General features: G+C 43.7%; 1 protein-coding gene across 3 annotated transcripts in view; it reads right to left on the bottom strand.

Moving 5' to 3' along the window:
* LOC124198715 (leucine-rich repeat-containing protein 15-like) overlaps window positions 1-14,172 on the bottom strand; it is a 37,487-nt gene that overhangs the window by 1,816 nt on the left and 21,499 nt on the right. The window contains exons 1-7 of one of the 3 annotated variants that reach the window (XM_046594728.1): window positions 6,984-7,375; window positions 6,509-6,652; window positions 3,132-3,373; window positions 2,105-2,507; window positions 792-848; window positions 549-649; window positions 226-433 (exon numbers count right to left, since the gene is read on the bottom strand). In XM_046594728.1, coding sequence (XP_046450684.1) covers window positions 226-433; window positions 549-649; window positions 792-848; window positions 2,105-2,507; window positions 3,132-3,293 — 931 coding nt within the window. In that variant the 5' untranslated portion in view covers window positions 3,294-3,373; window positions 6,509-6,652; window positions 6,984-7,375. Of the gene's footprint in view, window positions 1-225; window positions 434-548; window positions 650-791; window positions 849-2,104; window positions 2,508-3,131; window positions 3,374-5,575; window positions 6,229-6,508; window positions 6,653-6,983; window positions 7,376-14,172 lie in introns of those variants that run through there. The other 2 variants (XM_046594727.1, XM_046594729.1) reach the window with 2 other exon arrangements.

Here is a 14,172-nt window from a genome sequence, read left to right as displayed (position 1 = left end):
GGAAACACACACAGAGTTTGATTCCGCCAGTAATCGGCTAAATGGAAGAGCCGCCGGCCACTTTGGCGCATCAAACCCATTCGAATATAAAAGCGCGCGCGCTGGGGGGGATTACGCAGACTATAAACGTTACGGGCGGATCAAATAGAGAAAACATCTAAAAAAAAGGACTATATACAAGGGCCGGCAATTGGTATATAACATCGGGAGAGAGTTGCGTAATACCTCGAATGCGGATGGCCCGGCCGTGGGGCAGATCCAGGACGTGATTGCCGATAAAGTGGAATTGGCGGACGCGGTTATCGGCCGTCAATTCAAACGACTCGATGGCGTCGATTTTATTGTTGGTCAGACTCAGCCGCCCGATATTGCTCATGTTGGTGAAGACGCCCGGCCGGATCACGCCCAAATCGCTTTCCTGGATGCTCAACAGCTGAACAATCATATCATCCAGCAGCCCGGAAGGGCAAACAATAATAAATTGAGATATATTTTTCATTGTAAAAACATTTGAAATGGGGCGTTGTAAATTTTCTTTTCTGACTCACCTGGACGTGCCTGAGGCCGCGAAAGACGAAACTGTTGAGCGACTGGAGGTCCAAATGGGCCAGCTTCAAATGGCCCACCATGGAGAGTCCGTTGAAAGCATCTAGCGGGTGAAATCAAATCAATTCGTCGGTAAAGCCAAAAGTGAGAAAAGATTGAAAATCAACATCAACATCACATTCTTCTTCTCGATAAATAATGGCCAGCAATTCCAACGAAACGAATCAATGCGCATCGCTATTTACCTTGTTCCAGGTGACGGACGCCGGCGGGTAAATAAATCATTTGAACATCACTCAGCCCTGCATAAATAACCAAATAGAAAAAAAAAGAGAGATAAAAATCTTCTTCAAAAATGAAGAAAGAAGAAGAAGAAGGAAAAGCTTTCACGCACAGACTAATCCATCAGGAGGGCACCAAGCTTTCACAGACTCTGAATAGGAAAAAAACGCTCAGCAGTATTATTCCCCCCGCTCAAAAGAATAAAGAATCAAAGTTTTCTCGGCGAGATAATAAGATGAACCGAATAAAAGCGTCCATCAGTGAACCCCCCTAAACATCCGTGAAAGCCAACCAGCGTGTGTGTTTATCAATAGCCATCAGTCACGCCCTCCTTAACAAAAACAAAATTTCAACCGTCTTATTATATCATCACCTCAAAAAGTTCGCCATCGGTTCACGACGACGAAAACCCGAGTGGGTTTTTTCCCCTTCAAGAGTCAATTGACTTTTTTCGGCGATAGATAATCAGAAAAGAAAAACGTGGGGTTATATACCATCACAAAGACAATATATATAAAGCAGCTCACGTATTGTATACATGCTTTAAACAAGAGTCTATAGCTCTTCTTCATGACCCGAGGGGGGGAGGATAAGTGCGCGGGAGGATTATTACAATCATGAAGAAAAAACCGGTTTCGTGTTCTTAATCTGATCCATCCGCGTACGGAGCACTCGATATTTATCCAGACTTCCTTTTCTTTTTTACTCTAGAGACTATCCCCACCCTACCCCCCTCTCGTTCGTACATATTACAAGCTACTTATCAAAACGAATACAGTGTATACACATCACTCTGTTCACGGATGGAAGGTGCTTTTCAAAAACGGAATAAAACAGAAAGAGGAGGGAGAGAGAAAGTGAACCTAGTAGGGGGGAAAACAAGAAGAAGAAGGAAAAGCTTTGACATTTTGACGGATCGTTGACGCCCAGAGATACCCCGTTGTGTCTACCCGAAAACGACAAGATGGCACGGTGGGGCCTTTGCACAATAACAGCAAGACAATCAGCCGTAGACAATTTGAAAAATAACATTGGGCGGCAACTTTTTTCTTTCTATTGTATGTAGTATACCAACTCGTTTGATATTTAATTGAATAATGACACCACTCCCCCCTATCATGGTCCACCCTCCAACCCCCCCATCCACCCACAACGGTTCTAATCATCCAGGAGAGAATAATCGAATTGAACAAAAGTCGATTGGAACAAGCCCATCTGCTCCTTTTTCCGGAACCACGCCCACACACACAAAGACAAGATTTGTTGGTGATTTTACCGGCGAATGCGGATGAGTCGATGCGGATGGTCGGATTGTTTGTGAGGACCAGTAGGCGGATGGACGACGTTCCGGCGAAAGCGTAAGATTCGATCCGGCGAATCTGATTGTTGGCCAGGTAGAGGTGGCTCAAATTGTGCAGTCCGGAAAAGGTGAAGGCTCCTAATCGTTCCAGCGGCGTGTTCTGCATGGAGAGCTCCTGGAGCCGGCCGAGGCCGCGAAAGGCGAACGCCTGCACCTGATTGATGGCGTTGCCGTCCAGGTAGAGCTTGCGCAGCGACTTGTAGCGCTGGAAAGCGTCCGTCCTCAGCTGGCCAATGTTGTTCTTGATGAGCGAAAGGTGTTCCACGTATGGCGGGAGGTCGTCGGGAATTTGGCTCAGCCCACCGCCATTACACAACACCTTTTTCGAATAAAGTGAATAGACCGTTTACACCATTTGTCTTATAACACATCAAACAACATAAAAGGCAATGTGATGACAGGCTCTTTCCAACGAAAAAATAATGTTTGATACTTAAATGAAAAAAACCTTCTTTGTCCAAGTCCGTTGGCGTGTTATATTGATGCAAATGTACAGGGGAGAGGAGAGAAAGAAACGGGATAGGCTTGCTACCGTATCAAATGTCTTTCTTCTCTTGTGATGTGGTCGGATTCGCCTTTTTCTCTATTTGTTTAACTTCTTCCTTTCAACTTTTTTTGTTTTATTTTTTTAAATCAAAAAATTCACCCGCCCTTTTTTTAAATGAGAAATTGTAGGAGGAATATTTGCATTTAGACGGCAGCGGCGGCGCAGGTTCTTTTCTATTGTCCGCGTGAGCGCTCTTGCGTTTTTTTTTCTTTAGATAATTCGGCAGCACTTGACATTCAAAACAACATTTTAGACGTCACTTGGACTCGGTTGTTTTCTCCTGTACATAAACTGATCGACGGCGGCGCCTTTCATAATGGGATCAGCCCCGCCCGAATTATCTTCGGACGGCGGCACTTAGACACAAAAATTCAAATCAAAATAAAATGGACGTACTTGAGTTGAAGACAGACAGATGCATTCCTGCGGGCAGTTGTACGGCTGCTGCGTTTGATGCGTGGCGTCGCAGCATCGCTGGATGATGACGAGGAACAAACAAGAGACGACGGCGACGGCGGCGGTGGGTGTCATAATAACACGCTGGTTTTTCCCAATCATCTTTTCTCTCCGATGGGGTTGAATCTCCTCGGTAAAACAGTGGGGGGGGGGGGGGCCAACCCAACTTTACCCGTTACGTCCTGTCATGTTCAGTGGGAGAGAAAGAGAATAACAAATCACATGTCAATCATTGGCTCAGTATTGACCTGTTAACGCGCTAGTAGTAGCTTGTTATTTCCCTCTTGTAGTCAATAAATAAGAGGTTGACCTGCTGCTGCTGCTGGGGGGATATTGGGGGCAAGCAGAAGCCCCTGGAACATTATAACAAGGTCCGACACAAGTCCAGTCAGAAAGAATCAAAATAACCCCCCAGAAAAATAAGACACGCCTTCTCCACTTCCACCCGAAACCAGCCAACAACAATCGTGAAGCCATACCCTCATCAATTCCCCAACACGGACGGACCGTATGATATTACATAGGTGTCGGCCAGCGTATTTCCCCCCCTCATACAAGTCTGGAGGAATTACGTCAGCATCGAATCGATATGCACATGATCGTTTCCCCCCCGTCAAACAGCTGCAGATGAACGACTGGCGGAATTCTAACATTTAATCCTATTGGCCCCGCCGAGCTATTCTACAGCGCGGGATATTCGAGTTGACGTTGGCAATCAGATACGCAATCACACGCTGCGTTGAGCTCCAGCAATGTTATCTCCTGATATTATCTACCTGAAAGTCGAGAGATCCAAAAAAATGTATCGGGAACACACCAGCAAAAGCACCCGTCCATAAATCGATGCAAAGTTTCCCCCCTCCCCTGCATCTTGTTTAATTCGACATTCGATTGTCATCTGAATATTTTAAGAAGAAGAAGAAAGTTTCAGAACTTTTGATATAGACGACACACTCGAACGCTGTCTATAGTGATTGCATAATATAAAAGTAACAACTCGGGCGAGCGCGTGACAGATCGCCGGGACATGTAAGGCAAGCGCTCAGCTCACGATCGTTTTTTTTGTTTCTCCCCCCATTGTTTTTAGACGTTTTTTTGGCGACTCTTATCTTCGACTCGGGATGCATAATACAGTAGGCTATCTCATATACACACACAAAAGAGGCTTCTGTCTAGAGGAATGCGATATGGCCGATTAATCGACTCCCGGCCGGGGGAAACGTCTGTTGAATCAATCAAACGCGCGGGACTGTTTGAAAAAAAAAAATAAATAAATAAAAAAAGTAGGTCGTGGCACGCGCTACACGTTACGTTTTTGGATGGCTTCGTTATTATAGTGTAGAGGAGCGTGTGAAAAAACATATCACAAAGCGCAGAAATAGAAAAAAAAAAATGTGTCCTTTTTTATGATTAGTATTTCCTTCGTTGGCCGGAATGAAACTAATAATAAAAGAAGATGGTCATATTGATCGGACACCCGTTTTTTCTAGGCCAAGTTATTATTATTTTTCACGCTAGAGATTCTTCAACGTGCGTGTAGGGATTCTTTTTATAGAGAGGTCAGTTGTAAACAAAAGTAAGAAGCGTTTTGTTTGTTATCATTAGCGAAAACGTCTTTCTATATCCCCACCAATTTAAGATGCGGGAAAGTCAAAAAAAAAGAAAGAAAAGGAGGCCGTGTTGTAGAGTTTGTTGATTGGCCGCTGGCCAAAAAAATTCAGAGTCAGCGAAAGATTATTGAAAGTCGATAAAGGAAAATCTCCACGTCGGACACACCCCCCTTAGTTCTAAATAAGGTTCGAATCTATATCTCTCTTACTTTTCTTTCATCCCCCCCAAACCAAATGTTGAAAACGACTGGCGTTGGGAAAATTGTTGAAATTCTGGAATCGTCCAGTCGTTTAGAAAAATGCTGAACATTTTCACATAAGAGAGAACTTTGTGTGTGTGTGTGGGACTCCCGGACTGTGTTCCCCCCGTGAGCTGGATCACATCCAGAATGGCCAAAACACGTCAGACACGAAAAAAGAGCCGGCACGTCTCTCGTCCGTTTTTTTCAACCGACCCAAAGTAAAAAAAAAAATAAAAATAAAATAACAACAAAATATATAAAGAGGCAGGCATTTAGAAAGCGGGACATTTCGGCCGGCCCATATATGGAACACTAGCGCCGGTTGTTTTTTTCAGACTTTTTTTCTTTACCCATTCAAAAACTTTCTTGATTGTTAAACACGGCCAGAAAAGAAAAAGAATCTTAGAAGTTTGTTGGTTCTCATCATTCGGCCATCAAAGTGTAAGGAAACATTCTTTCCCGTAATGAATCCCCGTGATTCCCCCCCCCCCCATCCGACCCGCCATCATTTGAATATCAAAAAATATCTTACCGTTCATTTGTTTCCCGGTCAAATTCTTTTGAAACGATCAGCTAATTTGGCAGTTTAAACAAGAAACACAAATTTCTTTTTCTCAATTTCAAACAAGTTTGAAAAATCAAAGAGCGGATGACTAGAAGAGATGGGGGGTCCAACAGGTTGACAGCTGGCGAGGGAACGCGTGCACAAAATAACTCGGGGGGAAAAAAACGAATCGGAGCTATGCGTGAGTCCCGCACGCAGCCAAACTTTTTTTTTTTTTTCAAATCAATTGGAATCGTCGGCGAAAAAATCAAAAAATGTTCTTCAAACTATTTTTCCCGGAGAGAAGAGAGCTAGCACTTGTCGTGTCGAAAGTTGGCGGGAATTCAAAAACACATTTCGTCGTCGGCCGTGTTTCTTCTTCTCCATTGATTTCCTGTCGACAGATTTGAAATTGAAAAAGGAAAATAGTTTCTTCTTCTTCCGACGGAATTAACAATTTTTTCGTGAAAAAGTTTACACTTTTTTGTCCTACAAGGGAACGGAACACTACACTTGCGATGGCAACAGAGTCGTCTGACCTTCTGGCGGACGAGAGAACGCGGGACTTGCGGGTCCCTTTTTCTTCCCTCCCATCATCGTACGGACGGACTGTACACACTACGGGGTTACTACTATACTATGCACGCGCGCCTGCGCAGACGGACGTTATTTCTCTCTCTCTCTCTTACCCACTTCTCTCCTTTTTTTTCTTCCAAGCCCGCAGGGCTATTGTATAATAGCGAATACAATCTATCGCTCCTGCTGTACTCTCCTCGGTGTCCAATCACCGCATACATATTTCATGATTTCTTCTTCTTCTCGGCGAGCGAGAGAATATTCAAAAGTTTTCCAAGCCGCCGCCGTTCCCTTTTTCTTTCCCTTTTTCAAAATTGTCAATAATCTACCAAGGGGTTTGTTTACCTTCATATGATGATGATGATGATGATGACTGGGCTCCTTTTGATGAGTCCAAAAGGCACCGAGTGTGTGTTCGTGCATAAGTCGCAGTTGATTTGAGTTCGGCGGCGATGACGAGGCTTCGCTCCCGGATGAAATGACAATTTCCTAAATGAAAACTTTTGTCAATATTCAAGCGCGCACGGGGGGACATGTCTATAATAATAATAATAGTCCGACGACCTTTGCAAGACATATTCGACATGTTCTATTGACTTGTATGACGACTCCTTGGCTATATATTTTACCAGCCATAGAGAATTAAGAGATATTTCATCATCATCGAAAATGATTTCTATAGAGTCTCCTTCTATGGCTCTTTCGAAGGCCATCTATAATATAGTTTCTTAAAGCGCAACTGATGTGTCGCTGCTATTCATAATTCATTAAGTGGAACCTCTTTGAACGCACAACGTGAAAGGCAGGATAAGATACTTACCGAGACTGTGTGATGTCATCGACAGCTACATATATGAGCATTAAAGGGCGTGGCTGCTGGGGGGACATTGGCAGATGTTTTCCACTCCATCGAGCTGGAACAAACCTTTCTACTGCTGCGCCGCTATTTGCCTCTCTCCCCTTTTCTTCCCAAACCATCCGTCCAGCTCAGGGGTATTTTACCAGCGCACTTGATCATCAATTTGCGGCTTGTCTGTTCCAGCAGCACAAGTTAGACCGCCAGTCCATATGCGGGTCATCATTGTAACAAAGACCATACAGGAGTAGACTGTAGGGATCAGCAAAGGTTAATGGTGGGCACACGCTACTCCTGTTCTTCATTACTGTAACGATCCCACCAGTGCTGGCGACCACCACCAACACCGTCAGCCCTCAAGTTTTGAAAAAAAAAAAACCTCGGCCATCACGAAAATAATCATTTCTATCTGGCGGCTATTTTGAAAAAAAAAATAAAATAAAATAAAAACATCTTACGCAACCATCAATCTCTTTACATCCTATATACTGTATCTCGGGGGGGAATGTGCTGGTCAGGCTATGTAACATCATCATCATTCTCTCTCTCTACACTGTACGCGGAATATTTCAATTGATTCAAAATTCAAATAAAAAAATAAATTTGAAATGGCCATGTTCCCCGATTTCTTTCATCAAATAAGGCAGCATTGGTTATAATGAATCATCTTTTTTTTTCGTTCCTTGATGCCAGATTGTTTTGAATTAGAATAAATTGCTAGAGCTATAAAAGGATAGTTTAATATGCAATCTAATTTCGTGGTTGAGGCTCCGAGCTAAAATATGTAACACGGAGAAAAAGAGTGAGAGAGAGAGAGAGAGAAGAAGGGGGGAGAAAACAGAGTGGGAGAGACAAATGACTAATAAATGGACGGAATACATTTTCGGAAAATAATAATATAAATGCTGATGGCTCTCACCAAAAGGGAAAAAAGAGTTATAGTCATCAGGGCCACGTCTGTGTGTGGTGTGTGTGATTATGATTATTATGATGATGAGTTTATCTCCGCGTTATTGTTATATGGCCCTAGCGCTGGCAGAGATTATGGCGACCTCCGAAAAATAGAAAAATAAGTTTCCCAACGACGAATGTGTGGCGCCATATACTTGCGTCGATGGTGATGATGATGATGATGACCAAACACATCAACGCCGACCGTCAATAGAGGCCGACGCCCTTTTTTGAAACATTTCACGACCATCAAATGAAATTGAACTCCCCCCCTACCACTCGAAATTCAATGAATAAAACAAGCTGGATTATTCGTCACTTTTTTAAACGCATTCAATTTGAATAGAGAGGGGAGAGAGGGCGCTCAGCACGTGTCCCGTAAAAAACTCGTTTCGATAATCTGATTATAATTGATCCCATTTCCGCCTTTCCCCTTTCGTAAAGTCACACGTACAACCGTTTGAAAGTTAGATCAAATACTCAAATATTTCGGGGTCCCTCTTTTATTTATAGACCCATCACGCATATCTGCTACTACGCACTCTGGTCGAAGAGAGAGAGAAAAAAAATGAGCGATAAGGAGCGCGGCAGAGAAAAAGTTGCCTGGAAATATATAAAACAGACCGACGACGACGATAGGCGCTGGGCGGCGGCGGCAGGAGCGTCATATGATGTCATCTTGGGTCCGACTTCTTGCTCCGGGATTGCTTTGATGATGTGGTATTTTTTGCCCGTGTGTGTGTGTGTGTGCGGGGAGAAGAGCTCACCGAGGAATGTCGACAGGCCGTTATGTTCCATATCCCGGACGCTTTTTGAAAAAGGCAACAGCGCGCGATCCTTTCCCAGATTCCAATTTTAGACGCACGGGAAAAAAAAATTAAATCATTTCCTTTTTTCTTTTAAAACCTTTCAGTGTGTGCAAGCGCACTCTTTAAAGAGATGATGGTGAAACTTTCGTTAATCAGTTGATGGATGACAATCAAAAACTGCCCCCCCCCTCCTCTTTTGATCCAACACACACACAAGGAAAGCTCGTGGCTCCCATTTTCTTCCGTTTTTATTGATGAGCGCACGCGTCTGCTCTCCATCCGATTTTTCCCCGATGATAAATGATGGATTACACATCCAGCTACTTCTTTTTTTTTTCTTCTTCGCCGGCCGGCCGTACACACACACACAAAGGCAGAGCCATCACGACCAACTGGATGATCCAAGTTCAAAGGTCTCCTCTTGTTATATGGCGCCAACAAAAAAGTATTTTGAATCAGTGAGGGGGAGAGAGACAACTCTCCTCAACAACATCGAACGTCGTTTATATTCACAGTATAACGATTATTAATAGCAAGTTTTCCCAAGAATAATAATAAAAAGAAAAAAAAAAAAAACGTTTGACAGGAATGACACGAGCGTCTCTCTGCACCCCATCACTTTTTTTTTCTTTAGTAGCGCCCGTTTGTTTGTTATTTTTTTCGCCCCCTCCCTTTTGCTCTTCGTCGTTCCTCAACTGTTTATTTATTTATACCTTTTTTTTTTTTTGATGTGTGTGTTAAGTATTCACTCGGCCGTCAGATATGTACACCATAACAAGAGGACCACGGCTCCTTCCTTTGTAAGCGCCTATAAAGTGCCATGAGCAGCTGCTGGATGTCTAAACACATCCAGGCTGTTTCATCTTGACGCTGCTCCATCATCACCGATTAAGTGACTTTTGAAACATTCGCCGCGCCATTTCAAAATGATGTGCGCAATTTTCGATTGTTTTTCAACACACACACACACAAAAAAAGGAAACTTTCCGGAACCAGGAAGCGCGGGAGGAGTTTGGAAACGAAAATAATCATCGGCGGCTGGGCCGGGCACCGTTTCTCGCCCAGTCCGACCGTAAACCTGTCGCTGCATTATGCGCTGTCGCCCCAGAGGTTCTTTGGCTCGTAAAATATGGAAGCAACGGGTGATAATATAGGCTCCCAACTCCTAACCTTATCATCACCTCTATGTCCAGGGTGTGTAGTAGTTACCTCCTCCGAAAAAATCTAACGGGAAAACGGTTCAAAACTCAACAGCAGATGGTGCGGCGACGCTAAATAATTCGGTAAAACGGAACGCAATTGTTGCCGCAACAACTCGCCACTCGTATCTCTTCTCACACATCTCCAGGGCCAGTAACAACCAAACTAAACAATGTGGTAATGTATTTATGAGCGACGATCGTCAGAACATATTTCACGTCATCGTCCAGGAATTCGTGAGGGAAAATTGCACAACTCCCTTCTCAAGTTCTCGTTCCCGTGTGGCGACTACAACCCCATCTCTCAATAGAAACTGCAACTCAACTGGTCAAAAGCGCGGCGAAAATTTATGAATGAATCCGCCCCATTCCGGTTTTCCATTCACAATTTCACGACACGCTGGAAGCGCTGGATCGTTGTGCCAATGAAAATTGAAAATAGTTCCTATCGAACTTATTGAAACTATCAAACCGAAATACACTGGGGGGAAAAAAAAACAATTCAGTTGCGATTCAATTTTTCATAATTCCGCGCCAACTCCAATCGCCAGTCTCAGCGGGAAATTCAAATTGGTTTCAGACGGGTACGATCCGATCTACTAGCAATCCCAGAAACAATCGTAGTTTGAATCATTTTCATAACAAATTCCATCAAGCATGGATGATGCCGTGGAGAAATTTGCATGTCAAAATCGCGATGAAGACGCTCCCGCCATCTAGCGGCGTTCAAAAACAAAACCGAACAAGGCAAGCGGAATAGGAATGTTTGTTCACGATCGCCTTTCTATCCGCATAGTTCAACACGGTATAGAGCCGCGTACCTTGATGACAAATTCGCGCAATGACAGTGGGGAGGAGGAGCCGACACGTGCCGTCTTCTCTTCCAGACAAATAAATAACGGCAGTCATAGGCTCGTATGGCAATATAAGAAGGTAAAAGCGCGGATAGTCACGTCTAGGATGCGGAGAGTTCTTCGCAGTGAGTCTCCTCCTGTCTACACACTCAACCCCTGGCTGCATCAAGGCGGCCAAGTGTAAATCAAATTTATACGTTCAACCAAACTCACGAACAGGATGTGTAAGATGTATGTGCCCAGAGCAAACGCAGACTGTATTGACTAAAACATGGCCAAATCGACAAAAAAAAAGTAAATAAATAATTCCGGGAAAGTCGATCCGAAATTACAAAGTTTTTTTTTTCTACACAATAAATGGCAATCGGTTAGAGTGTGTTTGGTGGATGTCATATCAATTCGCGGTTATTGCCAAGGTAAGAAAAAAAAACGATTTTCATCAAAGAGTTTTTTCGGCTGTGATTGCATCAATTTGCGTGAACAGATTCACTTCAAAGCTAAAGTTATCTTTCATTTAAAAAAAAAAATATTAGCCTTAACAAATGGGAACCAGAAGTTAAAGCCAATAAAAACGAACTTGCCAATTTACTCGATCGATTAAAGCGATGAATTCATTCAAAAAGCTTATTGCATATACTCAGAACTTGTAAATAGGAACGGACTAAGTGAACTCAACACTTTTATTTTTGTACTGGGTAAACCCAAGGACTGGACTGGACGATTCTTGAGTTTGGTACGAGCAAGTTGAAATGAAGTTTCACTCATCACCAACTTCAAGCATTTCAATTAAACATTTTGGAAAATAACGAGAGACTATACCTGGAACTTAAAATGTTCTCACGGGTTTAATGAGACGCTCTCAATCAAGATTTCCAAGTCAAAATTTCGCACCCAACGAATGAAATTGTTTCTGTTAATCATTTGCACTCTCGAGTAAGTTCGCTAATATCGATCCGCGCGTGACTTTAGTGCCATCGGGGGGATAGATGTGACGTCTGTGACGATCCTTATTTCTAGCCTGCCTCCGTGTGTAACAAAGTCCCGCCCGCAGGAGGCCTAGACACGAAAATTCGCCAAGACAGCAAACGTGATTCCATCAACTTGGCGCCAGAAGCGCATCTGGGATTTCAATTTCCCGCCTCTTTTTTATTCTGTTGTAAATGTCGCCCAGAGTTTTCGAATCAATTAGGGTCCGCCGCTTCACTTTCCATCTATATTAGTCATTGATCAAATAACAAAACAAATACACTCGTGTAACCCCGTAGAGTTTCGGCACCCATTGCGGATTTTCCGACCGGCTCCTGGGCTGGAGGGGGTGAAACAAAAAAAACAAAAACGTTCGGATCCCGTATGATTACGAAGGAGATCTTTTAAGTAAATGTGTACACTACTCCGCCCCTTAAGGCCAACAGCAGTCGCCTTCGTTTGACGGAAAGCGCAGTTGATTTGCTCCCTTTGGCCGGAAGCGATCCTATCATTCAAGGTTCGAGAAACACGCGGAATAAGTCCATGCGTAAAATCAAGGGAAAAAAAACAAACAAAATAAAAATCAAAGACGGCGAAAGATGTCGTAATCCACCCACCCAAAGTGGAGCTCCCATCTTTTTTGGGGAGAGTGTGTTTCCGTGTTTCTATTTCTGGAAAAACATGATTGCCGCATCTCCATTTTTTAAGTCAACTACGCAGATCAAGCAAGTGCACATCAGAAAAAGACTGCCGCATAGTTACGTCATCTCCCACCCCCCCTAAAGATTGTCGCCATAATGTTTTTGGTCAGCCGAAAGCCCAAAAAAAGAAACCAATTTCTGCGCTCTAAAAGGGTCCGCTCAATCTGGCACAAAAGCGTTTAAAGCTCAAAACATCACTAGGGAGTCACTTGTCGACTTGGTAACAACTTGGGCCGAGATATACAATACGACAGGACTTTTGATTTCAAAAAGATGAAAAAAAAAAACACACACACGACGGGGAAGGTGGAGGCCGGGCTGCGCTCCGTAGTAAGAGACGGGATGGATGCTAAGCAACTGACACGTGACTCCCGCAGAGTTTTCAAGGGGTTTCGCCCAGGGAGGATCTGAATGATGGTCGCCGACTTCCAACTGTGCGTGTGTGTGTGTCTAAACAAGCAGAGCCAAATGACCCAAGTCTAACTACACTTTGAAGGTTGGTCATGAAGAGCAACAATGTTGACATCGTTATACTGTCAATAGGTAGCCAAACAACCAGCTAGACAAATGTCATAAGCGTGGAAATTGAGATGCTAGGCTCGGTCTCGTCCACTCTCTCCCGACCTCTGTCTATATACTACGTCTGACGTAATCCAATTTGGCACATGGAGAAGAGGATGGACGTGCTCCTCTCTCCATAAGAGCCTGGACACACTCGACAGCGCTGGACACTTGGACAGCGCATCCAGCGGAGATCGATAGGTCGGAAAAATAAAAATAAAAAGTTTGACGTCGCTCACCCTTCCCATCTGAATGGAAATAATCAAAGAAGAAAAATTTGATGATGATAGATGGCACCTTTGATGGTGTTGTGATGCGCTCGGCTCTAACATTTGCTGCGGCCATTCAGATCCGTCCCTAAATCAATCCAGGAGATTGTCTTTTCGCTGGCCGCTAAGATGATTATTAGCCCGGCTAGAAATGATGGCCACGGACCCTGAGGCGACCTCCAGCTATTGCCAATCCGGAATCAAATTCATGGCAGAACGAGAAATAAAAAAGGGGGGATCATTGGGTAAATTTATTTCATCCAGTCTCCAATGGATTGACGTCGAACTGTTTTGTTCTCGATTCGGCTACCTTCAGTACAACCAGATGAACATGAGAAATTGAATGTGAACAAATCTAGGCCTAAGTCAAAAGGTCTGTACGGGGTCGGGAACCCTTTTCATGTTCGTTTTCATCAAGTCCGTACTCAAAAACACATCCGGCAAAAAGGTAGAGCAGCTTGTCCCGAGTTGGTTGTCCCGTCCGCAACTTTTGTTTAAAACAAAATAGCAGCGCATGTAAATGCCTCTTATTTCTACCATTCACTATATATATTTAGTGTACGATATTGCGTCAGACAATGGATCTGACAGAGGATACGTGGAGTAGAGAGAGAGTTGTAACTGACGGTGGTATGCGAGCTGGGGTTTTTCCACAAAGGCCGGCAAAGTTTGAAGGACTTTGATGCGCAGGTTTACGGGATCCCAGAGAATGCTGGACATTTTGAGCGCTCCAGGGAAATTTATTTCCCTGTGCTTTCGTGGAAATTTTAGATATGTATTATATTACACACAGAGAGAGAAAGGGAGTCTCCGCTGTATCCACTTTCCGTGTAGTTGGCACGG

Source organism: Daphnia pulex, chromosome 7 (assembly GCF_021134715.1).
Source record: "Daphnia pulex isolate KAP4 chromosome 7, ASM2113471v1".
Lineage (NCBI taxonomy): Eukaryota > Metazoa > Arthropoda > Branchiopoda > Diplostraca > Daphniidae > Daphnia > Daphnia pulex.
The sequence above is the reverse complement of the archived record's forward strand: the minus strand, read 5'-3'. Positions and strand labels throughout refer to the sequence as shown.